General features: G+C 45.9%; 1 protein-coding gene across 1 annotated transcript in view; it reads right to left on the bottom strand.

Annotated features, from left to right (window-relative positions):
- LOC144724537 (voltage-dependent L-type calcium channel subunit beta-1-like) overlaps nt 1-20230 on the bottom strand; it is a 177610-nt gene that overhangs the window by 153221 nt on the left and 4159 nt on the right. Inside the window, exon 2 of the mRNA XM_078603771.1 lies at nt 8931-9023. Coding sequence (XP_078459897.1) covers nt 8931-9023 — 93 coding nt within the window. The remainder of the gene's footprint in view (nt 1-8930; nt 9024-20230) is intronic.

Here is a 20230-nt window from a genome sequence, read left to right as displayed (position 1 = left end):
TTGGTTTTTTACCCTTCTATCTGGCAACAAAACTGACACCTTTTTACAAGGAGTCATGTTTGCATAGACCGCAATACCTGCAGTCATAAATACAAACAAAAGACATAACTCTATGTGCACTGTCCTTGAAGTTGATTGGTCCACACCCGAGACAGCTTTCCTTAGAGCCTAGTCTCACATGGGTTGGACCAGAAGACGCCGAAAGGCGCACAACTCAAAGACAATGCACCATCAGAGTATGAGAGCTCGGGGCAAGCATCTACACTATGGGAACCTCATTTGCCAGTAAAAATATGATAATTGGTTTTTTACCCTTCTATCTGGCAACAAAACTGACACCTTTTTACAAGGAGTCATGTTTGCATAGACCGCAATACCTGCAGTCATAAATACAAACAAAAGACATAACTCTATGTGCACTGTCCTTGAAGTTGATTGGTCCACACCCGAGACAGCTTTCCTTAGAGCCTAGTCTCACATGGGTTGGACCAGAAGACGCCGAAAGGCGCACAACTCAAAGACAATGCACCATCAGAGTATGAGAGCTCGGGGCAAGCATCTACACTATGGGAACCTCATTTGCCAGTAAAAATATGATAATTGGTTTTTTACCCTTCTATCTGGCAACAAAACTGACACCTTTTTACAAGGAGTCATGTTTGCATAGACCGCAATACCTGCAGTCATAAATACAAACAAAAGACATAACTCTATGTGCACTGTCCTTGAAGTTGATTGGTCCACACCCGAGACAGCTTTCCTTAGAGCCTAGTCTCACATGGGTTGGACCAGAACTTGTACTTATGACTGCAGGTATTGCGGTCTATGCAAACATGACTCCTTGTAAAAAGGTGTCAGTTTTGTTGCCAGATAGAAGGGTAAAAAACCAATTATCATATTTTTACTGGCAAATGAGGTTCCCATAGTGTAGATGCTTGCCCCGAGCTCTCATACTCTGATGGTGCATTGTCTTTGAGTTGTGCGCCTTTCGGCGTCTTCTGGTCCAACCCATGTGAGACTAGGCTCTAAGGAAAGCTGTCTCGGGTGTGGACCAATCAACTTCAAGGACAGTGCACATAGAGTTATGTCTTTTGTTTGTATTTATGACTGCAGGTATTGCGGTCTATGCAAACATGACTCCTTGTAAAAAGGTGTCAGTTTTGTTGCCAGATAGAAGGGTAAAAAACCAATTATCATATTTTTACTGGCAAATGAGGTTCCCATAGAATAGCAATGCACTTATGTATCCCGTAAAGCCACACCGAGTTGTATAAGACTCGTTTTCAGGTGGGTCAAGCTGCACAGGGTTTTTATTCGAAGGTGTTTTATTAATGAGTGTTCGCACAAGCGGGAGGACAACACTCGATGCCCGTACAGATGGAAACAGGTGGTGATCAGCCCACTTGCTGAACACTGCCTTCTCCTGGCTAACCATCACCCGTCCACTGCCGGATGAAGGCTTCCCAAAAACGTCGCCATCTCTCGCAGCCTTGCGATGTCACGATCCACCTCGCACCTCCACACGGACAGATTTCATTGCTCCATGTCCCTAGTGGACGAACTCTTTTTTCCGAGGCTACTATCAAAGGTTTGTTCATGAAGCCATCCAGATATATCAACATAGACATAACTTAACCGAGAAGATGGATACAAATTGAGCAATCATTGGAAGGATGTTATTAACCAGGTAAAACCTTAAATGCTTTATGGTGTTGCCTTCATATCCGCATCTCCAGTTGCTCTTCAACGGTAAAAATTTCGTCTTTAACCTGTGCCGGCTCTCTAATGCATGTGCTCCTATTTCCGTGTCTTCAGCATAATTACAAACGTACATCTCCCCATGATTTTCACGCACGCTTTTGATCTCAGCACAGTTGCCTTGCTATCACGTGTGGCTGAATCATTATTTGTCGCGAAATCCTTTACCCGGGGGCCTTTTTGTGGCGCCCTCTGGCTGCATGTACTTTAAGTGATTGCAAATTAGGGATGGCAATGGGCAATGATCGGGCCAAGTTCGCCTCATCCAAGCCAATATCAAACAAAGGGATGGACAGGGTCAGACTAACGGCTGGGACACACAGATAAATGGATGAACAGAGAGACCGCCTGTCATGAGTACGAAGCCCGAGACAGACGCACTTACGGCTTGTGATTTTTGTACGGAGCACTAAATGTCGTGCCTATGACCCACTAATTTGGAATGCTTCAGATCTCGTCTGATCTCAAAAGCAAAGCGGGGCTGAGCCTAGATAACACTCGGATGGGTGGGCCCTGTCTACAAAAAGCAGGGCCTATAGACATGTTTAGCAGTAGAGGGCTACGCAGATATATTCATTGTTGTTCTGCACTCCCCCCTCCAAGATGTGGGGGAGGCCCTCATCCAGCAGTGGATAGACAGAACGCGCGTGTAACATGCACATGCACTGTTGAGAATGCAGTATCGCACAGCACGTGACTACGACGGCGCGCGTGCGCGTCTGTGCGTGCGCGCGCGCGTTCTGTCCTGTTGCCCAGCGACGGGAGAATTCGCGCACGTTGAAGCCACCGTGACCTTTTTTTCTTCTTCTGGGAACCGAGAAGCGACGTAACAAAAAAAGACCCAACCCACCCCCACGGCGCAGCCGCCGCCGCCGCCGCCACTCCAAGGTTCGCTAGGAGAGAAGAAACCCGGATATAGCCACGCGACCCACTTGTCGTGATGATGATGATGATGCTGCTGATAATAATTAGACATTTTACACTGCAAAGTATTTATCCGAGCCGAGCCATCGGGGGTTTGTTTTCAGGAGGGTCCTGCCGTGGGACGTAAGTCGCCTTATTATTATGAGGAAAGTGGAGTAGCGAGAGAAACCCGCACACACACACACGAAGAGATAAGGGGCTGTGCGTATGTTGAACTTCTTTCGCACCGTACGTAGCCTACCTTGCTAATTGGGTCACGCAGAAGCGAGAGAAAATCGCTTGCCGTTACTGCTATACCCGGCCACCTCACAATCCTTGTGGGCTTGAGAGCTTCGCAAATGTACGAGATCCAGCGAGCCCTTTGCTCCCACAGCGCCGGATGCTGGGTGCACAACAGCACCAGGAACACGTGACCAGATCAAGAGGCCATCGTGGCCAGTGTTGTTGATGCCACCACACATTTAGCATTGGCTCCTCCCTCACGCCAGATCACAATTTTTTTTTCTAATAGTTGACGCCTGACCTCCAACGCCTGCTATGTTCGTTTCGTCATCACCTCCACTTGACTTGGGGCCTTTTCCTTGGTCGCCAAACTTTATGGTGTCATCTCCAATGCCTCAACCCGGTCAGCAATTACCAATTACCCCCAGGGGTCACGGCCAAGGGCTTTGTGAATTTTGTGAAACACCAACATCAAGGGGTCAACACATATCACGCCCTTTTATGTTGCCGCACCTCACCAATGCTTCGTTTCATTCTGCCAAATCCTACAACCGTGGGACAGTTGACATCCAGCTCCCGAGGTCTGTTATTACCGCCTCATCGCCACCGCCATCTGGCTTGAGGTCGATGAGATGACCTCTCCGTGCCCCCTTCAATGCCTGTCTCGGTAACCTGAGCTCCCCCCCCCCACTCAACCACCCCCCTACCCATCACAATCTCCTCTTCAGAGCCTAATTTCAGCTGGAGTTGTCCAGGGCTGAACTCTGGAAAGTATTTCTGCACATTGCTATGAGAGTGGGGGTCGGAAGGGGTTAACGGAAGGAGCACAGTTGTGGGGGAGCAGGTGGTGGAGTTTGAGATTGGGGGGCGAGGGAAGATGTTCAATTAGGAATTGACCTCTGCGTGTCTTCATGATTACGTCCACAACAATTGCCAGCACGTTCTGTACGCAATCCTTTCCATTGAATTCCTAGAATCCTTGCCATGGTCACCGATACTCAAACGGGAGGACCAACGTATTTCGTTCAAGCATTAATGAACAGCGCAGCACAACAAAAAAGCATCTGCAACGACAACAAATCCATGAAGCTGAACAAACGGGGACAATTAACAAGCCTCCTCTTCTGCACGTGAAATGAGAGTCCAAGGCAAGCGAGTGTACTGCGCGGCACATATGCCGGCACCAACAAAAAGGTTGACCACATGCAGTGTTTGTCTATTCGAAATATGCAGTTGTCTTAATCTGCACCGATATTGTACTTGACGTGAGATTTACATCCGCCGTTGATTTATATAATTTTATTATGAAGCTCTGCGCTTAAGACAAAAACATATTCCCATTTATTTGGCCGGATGAGGGCGATGGGTAGAGCACTCGACTCACAGGTGGCAGGTTGTAGTTTAAGTCCCGGTCAGGGCTTGAGTCAGCCAACCATCTTTCAGGGATGGGTAATATCACTACCATATTGTTACATTTTAAAACATTTTTTGTTACATTTGGTATTTTTCTGCCATTTTTTGTTATAGTGCAAGGCTATCCCAGAGGCGCTATGTTTCACAGATGAGTAGAGTCTACCAGTACGGGGGCGATGTTGCTACGTGGTTTTACATGATAAAGTATTTTGCGAGTATTATTTTTTTTTTTGGGGAAATGTTTGAGCGTGCTGCCGGCACACATGGCCTACTCTCGTTCTAACTCCAACGAGGTCCCTGCGATCTTTGGGTCGCCTTCTTTCTACGTACTCCGAGGTCAAGGATCTGCTCCTGGGATGATCGGACGTTTGCCAGTGCAGCCCTCCCAGCTGTGGAACGCTTTTAATAAGACAATCAGAATATTTGGCTAAATTTAAGTCTGTCTATGAATGAAATGCACCTTAAAAATGTAAAATACTACTAATAATGTGCCAGCATCTTTGACGTTCACTGTGAAGCAGACGGTACGCATTTTCACGGTTAACACAGCCTCAGCATTAATACAGCCGCAGCATCGATCAGACGTGCTTGAACCACAAGCCTCTGCAACAAGTTGCAAATGTGCGACCACTTGACCACGTCACCATGACCAGAGCTGCCATACAGACTGGCCCCACCATGGGAATGTGGAATTTACTGCACTAGCTAAGGCCGCCAATGAAGACGATCACCACGTGCGTTTGAACGTATACACTGGCTTGTCAGAAATAGTACAGCACAATGAGGACTAATCTCATCTGTTCCTTTCGTATGGGATAGAGAATTGCCCCTTCGCATGCTTGGTTTCCTCTGGGTGCTCTGGGTTCCTTCCATATGTATAAATATTCATGAATTGTCTGAAAAATCTTAGAGCTTGGGTATTGCTGGCACCAGCTCACCAACTGGCTGCTATTTTTCAGCTCGTGTCTGTGGCTCCTCAGTAATTGTGAGATGCAAATTACATTAACCAAGACATTTCATAAGAATCTACATTATAATAAGTAAAATATTTGTTTACCAAAGTTACTGTGCCTGACACCATTGCAATCATTGAAGATTTGGTCCAACAAGGACTGAATGCTGATGTACCGGCCCTGGTTAGACATTGCCTCACCAACACTTACTTCACCTGGAATGGAACATTCAACAAACAAGTTGAAGGTACCCCAATGGATTCTCCCTTATCTCCAGTTGTAGCCAATATTTTCATGGAAAATTTTGAGACAGATGCCATCCAGGCATCCACCCTACGTCCTATCTTGTGGAAGAGGTACGTAGATGACACGTTCGTCATCTGGTCACATGGCCTACCAGCTCTGGGCCAATTCTTCAACCACATCAATTCCATACACATCACATTCACCATGGAGGTGGAAAAGCATGGCAAGTTACCATTCTTGGATGTTTTAATCGAAAAGAAACCAGATGGCTTATTGGGACACTCTGTCTACAGGAAAGCCACCGATATGGATGCCGACCTAAAACCTGACTCCCACCACCATCCATCCCAGAAGAATTCCCTCATCAAAATTCTACACCATAGAGCTCGATGTATTTCCGATCATCATCACCTAGCCAGTGAACTGGAACACGTACACCAAGCTCTCAAGATTAATGGATTATCAGACCACACAATCTGTAAAGCTATCACCCCAACCGTTGGGAAAGAACCATCTGAGGACCCAATCAAAACCATCACCTTGCCATACAAGGCAGGGGTCACCAAAAATATTTCCAAAATCATGAGCAAACACAAGATCCAAGTTCGATTCAACAGAGTACATAAAATTCGTAATCTGATCCCATCAGTGAAGGATGTGATCCCTGACATGCAATACCCCGGTGTCTACAAACTAAGTTGTGTCTGTGGCAGTAGTTACATTGGGGAAAATAAGCGACATGTCTCGGACCGTGTTCGTGAACACCACAAGGCAGATCTGAAACACGGTAGGACCAATACCTCGGCCGTGGCTGATCATTGTTTTAATGCTGCGGGCACACACGAAATAGATTTTTCCAAGACAAAGGTACTCTGCAAACCCACTGGCTATCAGCAAAGATTCGTTTATAAAGCCATCCAGATATATAAACACAGACACAATTTCAACCGAGACGATGGGTACAAACTGAGCAATCATTGGAAGAACGTTATTAACCAGTTTAAGTCAACTGGCTGTGATGTTTACATCCTACCTTCCGATGTTAGCAGTTATTTTCGACTCTCAGGTGTTACATTAACAGGTTAAATGTCTTTACATTAACAGGTTAAATGTCTCACTAACACAGCCACCGTTGCTTGTTATCCTCGATGTGGCGGTGGCTCTACGATCTTACATTGACATGCTAATCTCTCACAATACAATGGCCACCTCCGCAGCTTCATCTTACATTGACATGCTAATCTCTCACAATACAATGGCCACCTCTGCAGCTTCATCTTACATTGACATGCTAATCTCTCACAATACAATGGCCACTTCCGCAGCTTCGTCGTTGTGGGGGTGGTTCTCCGATTTACCAGATCTTACATTGACATGCAAATTTCGTCACTAGCCCCGCCCACTTCGCTTATTACACCTTGGGCTTCACCCATCTCAAACCCTTATAACATCCTGTCTCAGCAGCTCTCCCGCTGTTTTTTTCACCTGATGACGATTGCTTGTGTTGCGATCGAAACGTCGTGATATTTTTTTTATTATTTTTGCTATCTACGTACTTTACCCAAAGACCCAAAGAATATATTTATTGGTATTTTTAGCATTTCAGTTTTATGCATAAGTAATTCCTAGTTAAATTGAGAATACTGGATTGGCAATAGTGAAAATGGCGGTTTAAAATATGTATTTAATGTTATAATTGTGTTGATATATTTCTTATAACGTATATGTTAATGTTATGATGATGATGTATACTATATTCAGACTTATAAGCAGTGAATTTCATACATTTACCATAGGACCCACAGACTAACATAGGTCCCATTGGCTAACATTTATTTCTGCAGGTTTCACAAATTAAGACAGGACATGAAATCCATAGTCTAACAATGGTTTTGCAGACTAACATAGAATAACATTGATCAGTTAGACCAACATAGAATCCATAGACTAACACGATATTTCACAGAAGAGAAAATAACCCACAGACGTTTTCATTGGCTAACACACTATTTTTTTTACAAATATTACAATGGACTGCTCAGACTTGGATCATAAACTTGCATCAGACTTATATACAGACTCACTTAGACATACATTTAAGTGATAACGTAAATGTTAAACGACGGATTTTTGTGCAGCTATTAGAGGCCAGGCAGGAACTGACATCTAACTACACTGGGAAAACACAGTGTAATATATGTATGTGTATACATTGTAGGAAGCGGGAGTGGAGCAGTTAGCGCGCTGCGCTACGAAACTGGCGACCCCAGTTCGATTCCCGTTCACGGCCAATACCTGTGGTGATTATCTGAACCGGTCTTGGGCCTCCCCCAGGTCGACTCAGTCTCAAATGCGTAATTGGTGCGATGTGTAAAAATCGCCACTGGAGAGACAAAGGCGGCTGGGCGTGGTGCTGGCCACCCACCCCGTCGTGTGCCGTGCCAGCCTTCATAGGTGCTCACTAACAGCACTTGCCCCAACAGTATGTTAAGGCTATACGGGGGATCTTTGTCTTTGCATTTATGTTGAACCTCTTTCTCACCGTACGTAGCCAACCGTGATAATTGTAGGTGTGGGGGAAGGACAACAAACTAAACACAAAAAGCAGTTCTAAAGAAAAGCATTTTCAATCTCGACGATGTTAAAGCGCAGAGCTCCAGTAGCTTCCAAATATAGGAAGGAAGAGCGGTCCAGACGGCCCCAGAAGCGCCATCTGAAAGCGCTCAATGCAGCTTACCTATCAACCCTTATCAGTGCCTACCTTATTCCAGACCAATTCAGACCTTATTGGTCACCCCGTGCCCTTATAAATCTCAACGTCCATCCTGCAAAGTCCCATCACAAACAAATAGACATATTTTTTTGCCCCTATTGAAACGGCTGTACGCGGTACGGACCTGGAAACTCAATTTCCCTGTGCAAGAATACGGGTAAACCGTGTGGGTTGACGTGTGTGATGCAGCGACCGTATTTGTCTTCGTAAGGCGGTCACTGATGATGGTCACTAATCACAGGTCCTTGAAATGCACATTCAAACTGAGTGGGTCACCTTTGTTGTGCTCAGCGTCTCCAACATGGCCATTGTAAAGCCCACCCCTCCCCAACCGTGAGTCTCCCTCGCCTGGTATCCCGGATGGTCGTGGGTTCGATCCCAACCCTGACGCCTGTATATTTGTAGTCGGCATGTTCTCCCCGTGATCGTGTAGAATTTTCTCGGGGTCCTCCGGATTTTTCCCCTCCACATCTTGGAACACGCGTTTAGAGTATGTTGGCTGCAGCGACACATTTCCAGGTGATGAGTCACTTCGTCGAGCTATTATATTGGTGGCCAGGTCTTCTTCTGAAAAAAAAACTAATAGCACTGTCTGGGGCCTTTATCTGGTCAAAGAGTAAAAAAATAACGATTTTTCTTACCTGGCGCACAAAGCTGTTGGTGGTCGTGTCAGAGGAGGTGCTTCCATCGGAGCGCTTGAATCGCCCCCTTCCATGACCACACTTTCCGGCAGACTGGATGCAGGGGAGAGGAAGGGGGTGTGGAAGGGGGGGGGGGGTGGAAGGGGGGGTGAATCGTGAAGAGAGGAAGTTATGGTGTGACAGTAAACGGGAGGGTGTGAAGAGTGACCAATTCCCCACGTGAAGAAGAAATGAGGAGTTCAAGATTTGTTGAGCGGTTAACCCACACGTGTGAGATGTTACACGGAACGGAGTGAAAGGAGCGACGTCGGGAAATCGTGAAGGAGCGAAGCGTCATAACGATCGCAGACGAGAACGTGCGCGGTTCGGGAGAGCGGAAACGGTGGTGACACGTCGATTGGGACGAGATGGAGATGAAGGGATGCCGAGGCACGCGGCGAAATTTGACGGAAAGTGCAGGCGACGATGAAGACGGAGACGAAGGGACATGGGCAGATGTTGCGGTGATTTCGATACGGAGCACGGCAGATGAAGATCGAGAGAGGGGAAGAGGCAGGCGGTGGAGGAGATTGAGAGAGGGGCAGGAATGACAAAAGGAAAGACATGTTACATAGAGATGGAAATTGAGAGCGAAGGAATGGAAGATGGAAACGAACGATTATGGAGGTGAAAATGTGTGTATATTGAGTGTGGAAAGTGGGGGGGGAGAGAGCAGAAAAGGGAACTGTTATACGTAGGCACCTATTCAACATCACGTGCATTGCAACGTCTCACTCAAACAGAGGAAAAGTGTCGCTCATGCTCAAGAAACGACCTGACGAGCACTCGCTTACATTGGCAGATCTAAAGTCGGTGGTGGAAATTCCAACATTCTCATTGTAGGAACCAGTATTTCCTTAGGAAGGTCATTGTCAGCTTTCTCAACGCAATAAAATACAGGCTTGTGCACGCATTGCAAATGCAGCTACCGCAGTGAAATATTTGTTATGAGCTCCAAGAAATTAGATTCTTATTTTATTTGTTGAGCCGCTGCAAATTCAGCAAACGTGCGCACGTTAATGGAAGTTAGAAACAATATTTTTTTTCGTGATATCATTTATATTTCTCCTTGGGTGGCGGGGGTGGGATTTAAACAGCGGCCATCCTGCAAAGTCACCAAATAGCCTTAGGAGTGTGGAATTTCTCCCTCTCCCTCCCCACCACCACTGGCTCCAGGCAACCAAACGAGACGAGCACCTCTCCATTATCTTCTCATGCAAGCAATGAGACGCATTTCACTGTTGTCTTTTTAAATTCCTTGGGAAATTAATTTAGGTGTCGCGTTCACTCGAGCGTTCATCGGTAAAAAATATAACGGCGCGCGCTCGCGTCACGGCAACATCGCAGCGCCGCGAGCTAGGCGCTCGCAAACCGAGCCAAGGCTTTGGGCCCTCAAGCATCCCAAGGGGCCCCAGATTCGCGACAAAATGTAGGGGGTTCATCAGACATCAGCTCAAATCCTAATGTTCATGAGAAATCCAATTAATATCTCTAGTCCGTGTCTTGTCTACATCTCTCTCCCCTAATTGTAATACTCATGTCCATCTACATTTCTCATTTACCACTACATTTCCATATTTTGTCTATACCTCCTGCCACATCACTAGAACGTTATGCAAATAAAACTCATCAAAACTAAAAACTGTTTTTTTTATATACTCTTTGTGACTTTACCGAAAGAACCAAAGAGTATGGATTCCTGCAGTCACGAAAACTTCAAATCTAGATTGTTTATTTTTTATTTTACCATGTAAGGCTCACTGAGCCATGTAGCCCTTTTTAAATCCTTTATATTTAGTTCACTTGCTTGCTTGCGCGCTTACGACCATGCAAATCTTTCGGTCGTTTTTAACCCACTTCCCGTGATCCAATCGAGCTGACATGTTGCACACAGACTCGTTGTGCGTGACAATTTATTTTCGTGAAAAAGTTTTTCCAAAATTTTACACTTTTTAGGAAAATAAATTATATTTAATTACCAATTGCTTAATGGTGGCAGGCAATCATCTGACCCATAGGTGGCAGCCATCTCAAGCCAGAGGACGAGAGGACTCTAGCCGCCACGCATATAAAGGATTTATAGTGAAAAACGTTGTTTTTACGGGTTAATTTTTTCAGAAGTGGACTGGCCACAAACGATCACCCAACGAAGTGGCTTACCACGTGCACATGTATTGCAGCCAGAGGACCCAGAGAAAACTCCGCTCCACCACGGGGAGAACGTGCAAACTCCAAACACACGGGCGTCACGGTCGGCATCGAACACCGCAACCTCCTGTCGACCAACCGAGGTTGTTAACACCTCGCCAGGGCGACGCACATGAAGCAACGGCACCCAAAATCTAACATTCTGCTAAGGGTCCTCAATGAGCCAGCTGCACCACTGCCTTGTCTCTTCAACAGGAGCTCTTCTGAGTCGGGGATGGGAAGGGAAGGGGGGGTGGGGTAATCTTTGAGCTGTGCGGTGTTTAATCTGATAATGAAATGGGCCCTCTCTCCTGTGCAACGCTTCGGCTGCTCCTCGTCTTGGCAAGGTGCCCTGTAACCTTGTTGGCAATGCAACCCGCCACACGGTGATCCGAGTCGGTTTTGATGTCACGAGTGCAGCACGTGCACCGGGCGGTGGACCGCTATTATTATTTACGCGACCGCTGTGAAGTTCGATTAAGCATTTTGCACACGTTTGGGGGATGGGGTTCCTCCCATTTCTTAAATCACATTAAAGCTAAAAAAAATGTGTCTTCTTGGTTCTTTCGGTAAAGTCACGTAGAAGGGAGATAATAAAATAATAAAAATAAAACATAATAAATTCTCACGACGTTTCGGCCACACTGCAAGCAGCCGTCCTCGGAAAGACTGCGTCTTTCCGACAGACCTGTTCTTCACCTGAGAAACGTCGTGAGAGTTGTATTATTTTATTATGTTTTATTTTTATTATTTTATTATCTCCCTTCTACGTGACTTTACCGAAAGAACCAAGAAGATGAATCCCTGCAGTCACGAAAGCTTTAAATCGAAAAAAAAGATGTGTTTAACTAATTTATGCATGAGAAGGTTAATTCATGCAGCATTTACGATTCATTGTTTTTTTTATCCAGTTGTGTGGCACTGTGGTAAGATATTGTGACCTCTACTTACGAGGCACTTTCATGGGTTTGGCTATTTATAATTAAAAGGAACTGTGGGGACTCCATGTTGTTAGTCGCGACTTGAGATCAACGAATCTTGAACGTTTCTGCGGAACTGATGCAGATCCGATTCTTCTTCAAAAATGGCAGACCGTTGTCCTGCAAACATCGTCTGAGGGTTGAGAACCACTGGAGAAGCGATTCTCAGCAGAGGGCACTTGCAATAGAGGACAAGGTACGCCTGCTCATACTGGTAAGAACCTCCTGGTTACACCAGCCCACAGGGGATTCTTGTGTCCGTCCGTCCGTCGTGAAGGGAGGGGCTGGGTGGGGAGGGGAGGGTGGGAAGGGTGGGGCTGGGTGGGGAATGGGAGGGGTGGGGCTGGGTGGAGAGGGGAGGGTGGGGAGGGGCTGGGTGGGGAGGGGCTGGGTGGGGAGGGTAGGGAGGGGCTGGGTGAGAGGGGTGGGGCTGGGTGGGGAGGGGCTGGTCACCCCGTGATGCCCTTATAAAACTCAACGTTTAACCTACTCACGCCGGCTTGTGCCCGCCCTCACAGTCGGGGATATTTGCGGAATACACCACGCCGCCGTTGACCCTGGCCATTGACCGAGCAACCCAACGTTCCTACCAGCTCCCTCCGCAGGAATGTGTAAAATTCTCCTATGTATATATGTTGAACTTCTTTCGCACCGTACGTAGCCAATCGTGCTCATCCGAGGAGCGGGACGTTATTGTATCCTTGTTCATGCACACAACAGCAGTGTCGCGAGGACAGACTAGGGCGAGATGGGTGTGGTGTGCCGAAATCATTCCAGGGACACGAATGCTGACTGAACGCACGAGGATGACGTAGACCCGTCTGAGTGAATCTGATGACGTTCACATTCACGCTTGCAACAAACGACTCTCCAACGATGACGAGAGCCGCGTGCGTGCTCAGCAGGAGCATTTCTATACACCGAGTGAATGCAATCAAACAAAGCAACAGGCGATTTGGAATAGATTGATTACGAGATGGGAAACGTCGGGCATACCCTAGCATGCAAGGCTGAGTGAATCAACCCACGCACGTATGTTGGCTACTGAAATCTTAGGGGCCGTCCATAAATGACGTCACGCGATTTTGGACGATTTTTGACCCCCCCCCCCCCGTCACACGGTGTCACAAAAACTCAGACCCCCCCCCCCTCAAATATGACGTCACGAAACTCTGCCCGCCCCCCCCAAAATAAAAGACGCCTTAAATCGCTTTTAACTCTTAATTTTAGAACTTTTAACTATTGTCATTGTAGTGCATATTTAATGTGGCGCTGCACTCAGATGCTGTAGGAGAAAACATTTGTAAAAAGGCTATTTAATTAAGTAGAACGTGTTATCTATATTTATTCATAGTTGCGAATTTTGATGTGACGTCACATTTCCCAAACACCCCCCCCTTCGTCACACATCGTCACAAATGTCTGATCCCCCCCCCCCCCCCAGGTGCGTGACGTCATTTATGGACGGCCCCTTAGGCACAAATGCAGCAGGATATCCAGAGCTGTGCTGGAGTGTGCACTCCCCTACCTAATCACAGGAGCTCTAAAGCCACGAATCTGCTGCAGAGCATTCAGACAGAATAAGGCAGCAGATATGCACACACGAGCATGGGCACATGCAGATATATAGCGTAGGCACCGTTATACACAGTGATTGAGGAGGGCAGACATTGTGGATCCTATTATCCGCGATGACACCCGCGAATATACTCTGCTTCTCCAATTGGGGGGGGGGGGGGGGGTGGATAATGTATGTATGCTGAACTTCTTTCACACCGTACGTGGCCTACCGTGCTAATCGCAGATAATGCGACGAGCTTGGCAAATGATGGTGGCAGGCATCGCCCAGCGGCAGCGCATTCGCCGAATGTGGCAGCGGTTTGGTTGTTCCGATCCGGCAGGGCTGCCCTGGTTGAGATCCTCTGTCGTAATTCTCAACGGGTAGGCCATTGTGTGATGGCGTCGTGGTCCAAATGCAAATAACTCGATTGGGATTACACATGGCAATTATCGCGGTGATCTCCCCATACTGGCGGACCAATGCCCGATGTTAGGTCCAGGAAAAACTGTAACTGGGGATGCCCTTTCACGTACGTTGAGACAAGTTGTGATGTCAGTTTTTTTTATCGCATATAAAGTGCTCTGAGATGCCCCCGTGTAAAGAAGGGCAACTCTATATACCATATATTTAAACACTCATTATTATAAATATGATGACTTTTATTTCAAAAAAGTTCACAAATAATAAGAATCTGTTTTGCAAAGCAGGATGGGGAAGACGAAAAAAATCGCAGATAATGGTAATAATTCAGACAATGGATAATAGGAGCTTTTAGGGAAAATAATTATCGCAGGTAATAGTCTGAGAAGAGCTATACGGCTCAATGAGCCTTACCTGGTAAAATATATAGTAATAATAGGAAATAAGTTGCAGATAAGTTCCATTTGTTTAGACTGATATACAAATCGTGAATGAAAGGGGTAAGTGTTGATAATCTATTAATGCCAGCATGATGGACAGTGCACAATGCCCGATCAATGTTTGTCTCCCCAGTGCTGTTGTTTAGATACCAAAAAAACAATTTCTCACTTCAGAGCACGTCGACCTAGGGAGGCTCAGGACCAATACACCAATTTCGAAACTTTCTATAAATAATGAAAAACTTATCACGCGGAAAGATGTACGCAGGCTGAAAACAAAAGCAGGTGACATATACACGCAAAATGGGTGGGTTTTAGACACTAAACAATGCAATTGAATCGGTCCTCGCACCCTGCCAAGCTGCATGTATAACGCACCCAGCCTTGTTTTAGACCACCAACTTAAAAAACAAAAACAAAACTGTGGCCATATCGTGGCTGCCACTGCACTGATGATTCCTAATGATGGCGGGCCGGCTCCACAGTCGTCTCGTTGTTCTGCCGCTGCTAAAAAATAAAAATAAAACGCCCACAATTTTTACACCATAATGTGTCGGGTGGTGGCGGGTTTAACGACACATTTACAATTACGCGATCTAACGCAAAAAAAAAAAACCTCGATTATGGACGATTACTCCCGGTCGCGGTTCCGAAGCAGACCCGGGGCTGAAGAGGCTGCTTCCAGTGAAAGACAAATATCATTTGTGGGCCAATTCTAAGAATCAGGCCCAGGCCAGGCTCCAGCTCATCTCACATCGGGTAGGGCAGAGGGCGGCAGAGCTGTTGTGCGCGGCGGGCCACCGCGATGCGTGACTGTGATTTTACCGCAAAGGAGAGTGAATTTGGGTGGACCAAATGGACATTGGGGTGGTGCAGGGCACACCCCAGCGCTCTCCTCGCCACGACCCCGGGCAGGTCTCATGTGTGAAATGGGATGGATGTGGTCCACGGGCCGTTGGGTTCCCCCACCCCCGCCCTGAATGAGATCTGGTTGCTCTAACGGCAGCGCGCGTCGGGCAACAGTGCACTGGGGTGTCATCAGGAGGCTTGGTAGTGATGGTGTAGGCAGTGTGCTTACTAAGTATGTAACATCTCATTGATTCTTAGATTGAAATGGATTCGTATGTTCACGATGCATATATCCTGGGTGGTGGTGGGGGGGGAGGGAGGTGGTTTTGGGTGGGGGGAGGTGGGGGCGGCGGTCTCTGGCTCTGAAATTTAAATCCTCAGAACTGGACTTTTAGTTGTCATTCCTGGGGAGATATTTATAACCCCCACCCCGGGGTGACAAATGTTGATTGCACACTGCCAGGGGATGAGCCTGCTCAGTCCTTGAGTGGGAGACTCCTTGGGAGCAGCCGGTGTTGTAGGGTTGTGCCTGGCTGCGAGATGGCCAGGAGATGGATGCGCAGCAATGGTTTCTTGAATATCCCTGTGCGGAGCTGTGAGTGCCGTGCCAGGCGTACGCATGCGTGGTGGACTTTCTCCGGGTGCTCCTGTTTCCTCCAAATAAGAAGACAAACCATCGTTCTTTGAACTGGCCAAACATCATCTCAATGTTAGCAGCGCCCTCTTGAAAAAAAAAAAAGCTTGACTCCGTGAGGCTTCCCAAGGTAAAATACATCATTATTAATGTATTATTTCAAAGTACACATAACAAATGAAGGCAATACCACCTGTTATGTGTTTACAAAAAAAAATCCATATTTTTTCTGTTATTTTCCAATCTACTATGGGATGAAGGCTTCCTCACACCACGTTCCGTGTGGGTTGGGGCAAGCTTTTATATGTTACTCCAACCCTCCCCCGTCCCACTGGTGAATTGACGAATCGCGCCCTGCGCACATCAAGCCACTTGCGCGTCCACCGATAATTGATTCACGTTTATTGTGCTCACGCGACTGCTGCAGACATTAATTAGAGATTCTGGTATGCTCCACAGCGGTGGAAAGGAATACACGAATCGGGAGTGGCATCGTGAGCCCAAGCGGTGACATGTCGTCATGTCGTCGCGTTGCTGTGCAGGGGAGCAAGCAGACGCATCCAAAGGTGGATCGAGAATATTCGCGAGGCAAGGGGCATCCTAAAATGTAAAGATGTTTAAATAGGGAGCTGCGTTGAAAGAAGTTCAACATACGTATCTGTCGATTTAAAGCTTTCGTGACTGCAGGGATTCATCTTCTTGGTTCTCTCGGTAAAGTCACGTAGAAGGGAAATAATAAAATATTAAAAATTAAACATAATAAAATAATAAAAATAAAACATAATAAAATAATTCTCACGACGTTTCAGCCACAACGCAAGCGTCATTCAAACGCTGTCAGACCTGTTCTTCACCTGATGACTGCTGCTTGCGTTGTGGCCGAAACGTCGTGAGAATTATTTGATTATGTTTTATTTTTATTATTTTATTATTTCCCTTCTATGTGACTTTACCGAAAGAACCAAGAAGATACGTATCTGTGTATTCTGAACTTCTTTCGCACCTAAGTGGAGCCAAACGAACTGAACGTAGCCATAGATACATTACTACTATTAATAATAATCAAATTAAGTGTACTTACTCTGGTAAATGTCAATTAAATACCAATATTCAGGGTCTCAAGGAGGGTGGCAGCGGGGGGAGGCGGATTACCCTCATAGCCCCGCACGCTCTCCCCAACCCCGAATCATGCGAGAGCCATAACCTCCTGGCTACGTATTTAAAATACGAAATGAGGCATTCAAAGACATTGTGTCTTTCTGTTCAATGTAGCAACGGGGTGGTGTTCATCTCCATAGTTGGGCCTGAACCAGTGGTGGGAATTCCACGTTCCCATCAACATTGGAAATACTTTGTTTCACTATAGCACTCTGTTAATCTGCTGGATGACACAATCTCCTAAACGCTCACAGTACTAAAACCTTAATGCACTGGAAAGTAAGTGTAAATTGCGTCGTTAGAGCATGACAATCATCTTAGCATGTCTGAAAATTACACAGATAGCCATTTCAGCCAAGCATGCTATGGCCAGATGTGGTGGTGTATGCCCGTCAACCAGAGACTAACAGCTGCTGGGAATTGTTGGGTCACAGAAAGATGGGGCCACGGTGTGTGAAGGAGAGACACCTATTTCAAGAAATGTACGAGATGTCCAGTTGTGTGGTACAGAAAATAGGCTATTGATGCATAACATTAGATTTGTGAGCATTGTCTGCTCACATGAGTGGGTGAGCAGACGTTTGTCTGTTCTCCAACACGCAAACACAATTTAGAAATATCTAATTGGCCAAACATTTTCAGCAGGAACCTCCTAAAATAAGTCCCGAGACTCTTTAGGGCATTTCGGGTGAATACATAATGAGTGTTATCATTGTTAGCTTCACTCTTGCCTTGTTAAATAATGTCAGTTCTCCTTTGTGGATGTGAAAAATGGACAACTACAAAGACCATACAAAGCAAACTAGAAGCCACAGAAATGTGTTTTTTTAAAGAAGGATGTTAAATATTTCATGAATAGACAAGGTGGGTAACATACATCTATTATGGATAGCAGTTTACAAATAGAACATTAATAAGAATAATGAAATAAAGACAAGTTTGCTTTCTTGGACATGTAGTGAGAAAACAAGAGACTGAATGTAATGTTTTGACTGCGGAAATTATAGGAACAACAAGAAGCTGGGGAAGACAGCGAATTAAGTACAGAAGCAATTTTAATAATTGGATGCAATTGGGAGGAATATCTAATGCAGTTCTTGAGTAAATATCGTGGACAGAGCTAAATGGAAGGAAAGCCATGATCGACATATTTGAGGAAGGACACGGTACACCTCCGATTAGCACGGTTGGTTAGGTACGGTGCAAAACAAGTTAAACATACATATGTACAAAGAGAAAGAGATTGCCTTCAAAATATGTCATCGGGCCTCACCAGTGCATGTAATAAAATCATTCTGATGACTGGTTTTAAACACAATCTAACGACCCCTACATCATGCGGGTCTTGGATATTATCTGCCTATACTTCTCCATCCTGGTTCATGTGGGTTTGTGATTCTGGAGAAGGGAAACACACAGCTACAGTTAAATAATGTTTGCAGCATTATCCTTTGCTGGCAATGTAGCCCCACAGCAGCATAGAGCACCTATTTTGTGCATGGTGGTCACTCATCCAAGTACTGTGAAGGCCCAAGCTCGGCTTAGCATCTGAGCTCTTACATAATGCGGTGCATTGTGGGTGATTGGGTCCTTCTGTCATCGAATTACTTGAATACTGGGGTTATGTCATTCTTAAAATGTACACGTCATAGGTTGATTTGATCTTGCAAAATCAGAGCACTCTACATTATTATGGTGATCTGACATTGAATGCTGCCGACTCTGAAAGGCATTTAATACGTACTTTTGTTTAATAACAATGAATGTCTGAATATAAATTGGCTAAGCTATCTGGGTTACACAGATGCGTCTCATAAGTGCAAGCGGCAGCTGACTTTGTTCCCCCATATGTATCCAGCAGTGCAGTGACAAAGGGCTGTAAATTATAATTTCATTACATCAGAAATGTGCCATCAGCAATGGTTATAAATAGGGGGAATGTGTGTATTGAATTCATCACCATGTACATCTGGGTTTTAGCAAACCTATAAGGCGAATGATATTCACGCACGGAAAAACATGCAATCACATTTCCAAGGCAATGCGTTCAAATCCGTCTCTGAGATTGACTGAGCCCATCATCATTCTGAGATTGATAATACAAAACAATGATTCCACTTTGTTAGAGGTCAACAGTGATTGTCCTCCGGAGCGAATGACCCCTGGAATAGAAATGTGGGAAATCCCCTATAGTGTGGTCCAGTGTGGTACAGCCACTGGTGTATAACGGTTGGCACATTGGATTTTGCAATCTGAATTTTTGGGGTCTCCCGGTGTGACAGTCGAAACAATGGTAAAGGATCTTAAATACCCCCACGACTGTCCACCCAGCAATAGAAATGGGTACATACGCTCATTCATCGGCAGATCACTTGCAGTGTCGTAAATTGTGGGTACTTCCACCTCTTCCAAGATGTACTGCCAGTGTGGAAGAGAAGACCAAAATTGCCCCTAGTGGAGGTCCTTCTGCCAGTAGTGGTTTCAGCGATAATTTGCAGGCCTGCTCCTTTGTCTTCTGAGCCCCTTACGGAAATGAGCATTTATCCGTGTTTATTAGGCCAAGGAGACACTTTGATTTTTTAGTATCTTGTTTTACCCAAGAAAGCCAGTGGAGGCTCGTGTGTAGCTGAGGCCTATATTAAAAGTGAGGCCAGGTGTGTTTTTAGCGTGTTTGTGTGTGGGAGGAAACCAGGACACGTGGAGAAAACCCGTGGATATGAGGAGATTACACTCAAAGGTCCGCATAAGTAGGTCAGCAAACCACTCATGTATTGCCTCTTAAGAGTTCACTTCTTAGCCAAATGTGTGTGTGTGTGTGAGGCTCATGGATATAATAATGTCGTCATGATCCAACAAACCACGATCTAAGGAGATGTGTCTTTTGGCCAATTCAGATGCAGAAGAGCTTCACGTTGGGTTGTGAGATTGGCGAGTTATGTTTGTGTGAACATGGCATGAATGCTGTCGACTAGGAACATGTTCCCGACTTTCGGGTTCACATGAAGCATCAGAAAACTCGGCCGGGACGCGAC

Source organism: Lampetra planeri, chromosome 21 (assembly GCF_965212315.1).
Source record: "Lampetra planeri chromosome 21, kcLamPlan1.2.h2, whole genome shotgun sequence".
NCBI lineage: Eukaryota > Metazoa > Chordata > Hyperoartia > Petromyzontiformes > Petromyzontidae > Lampetra > Lampetra planeri.
This window is presented reverse-complemented; position numbering and strand designations above follow the sequence as displayed.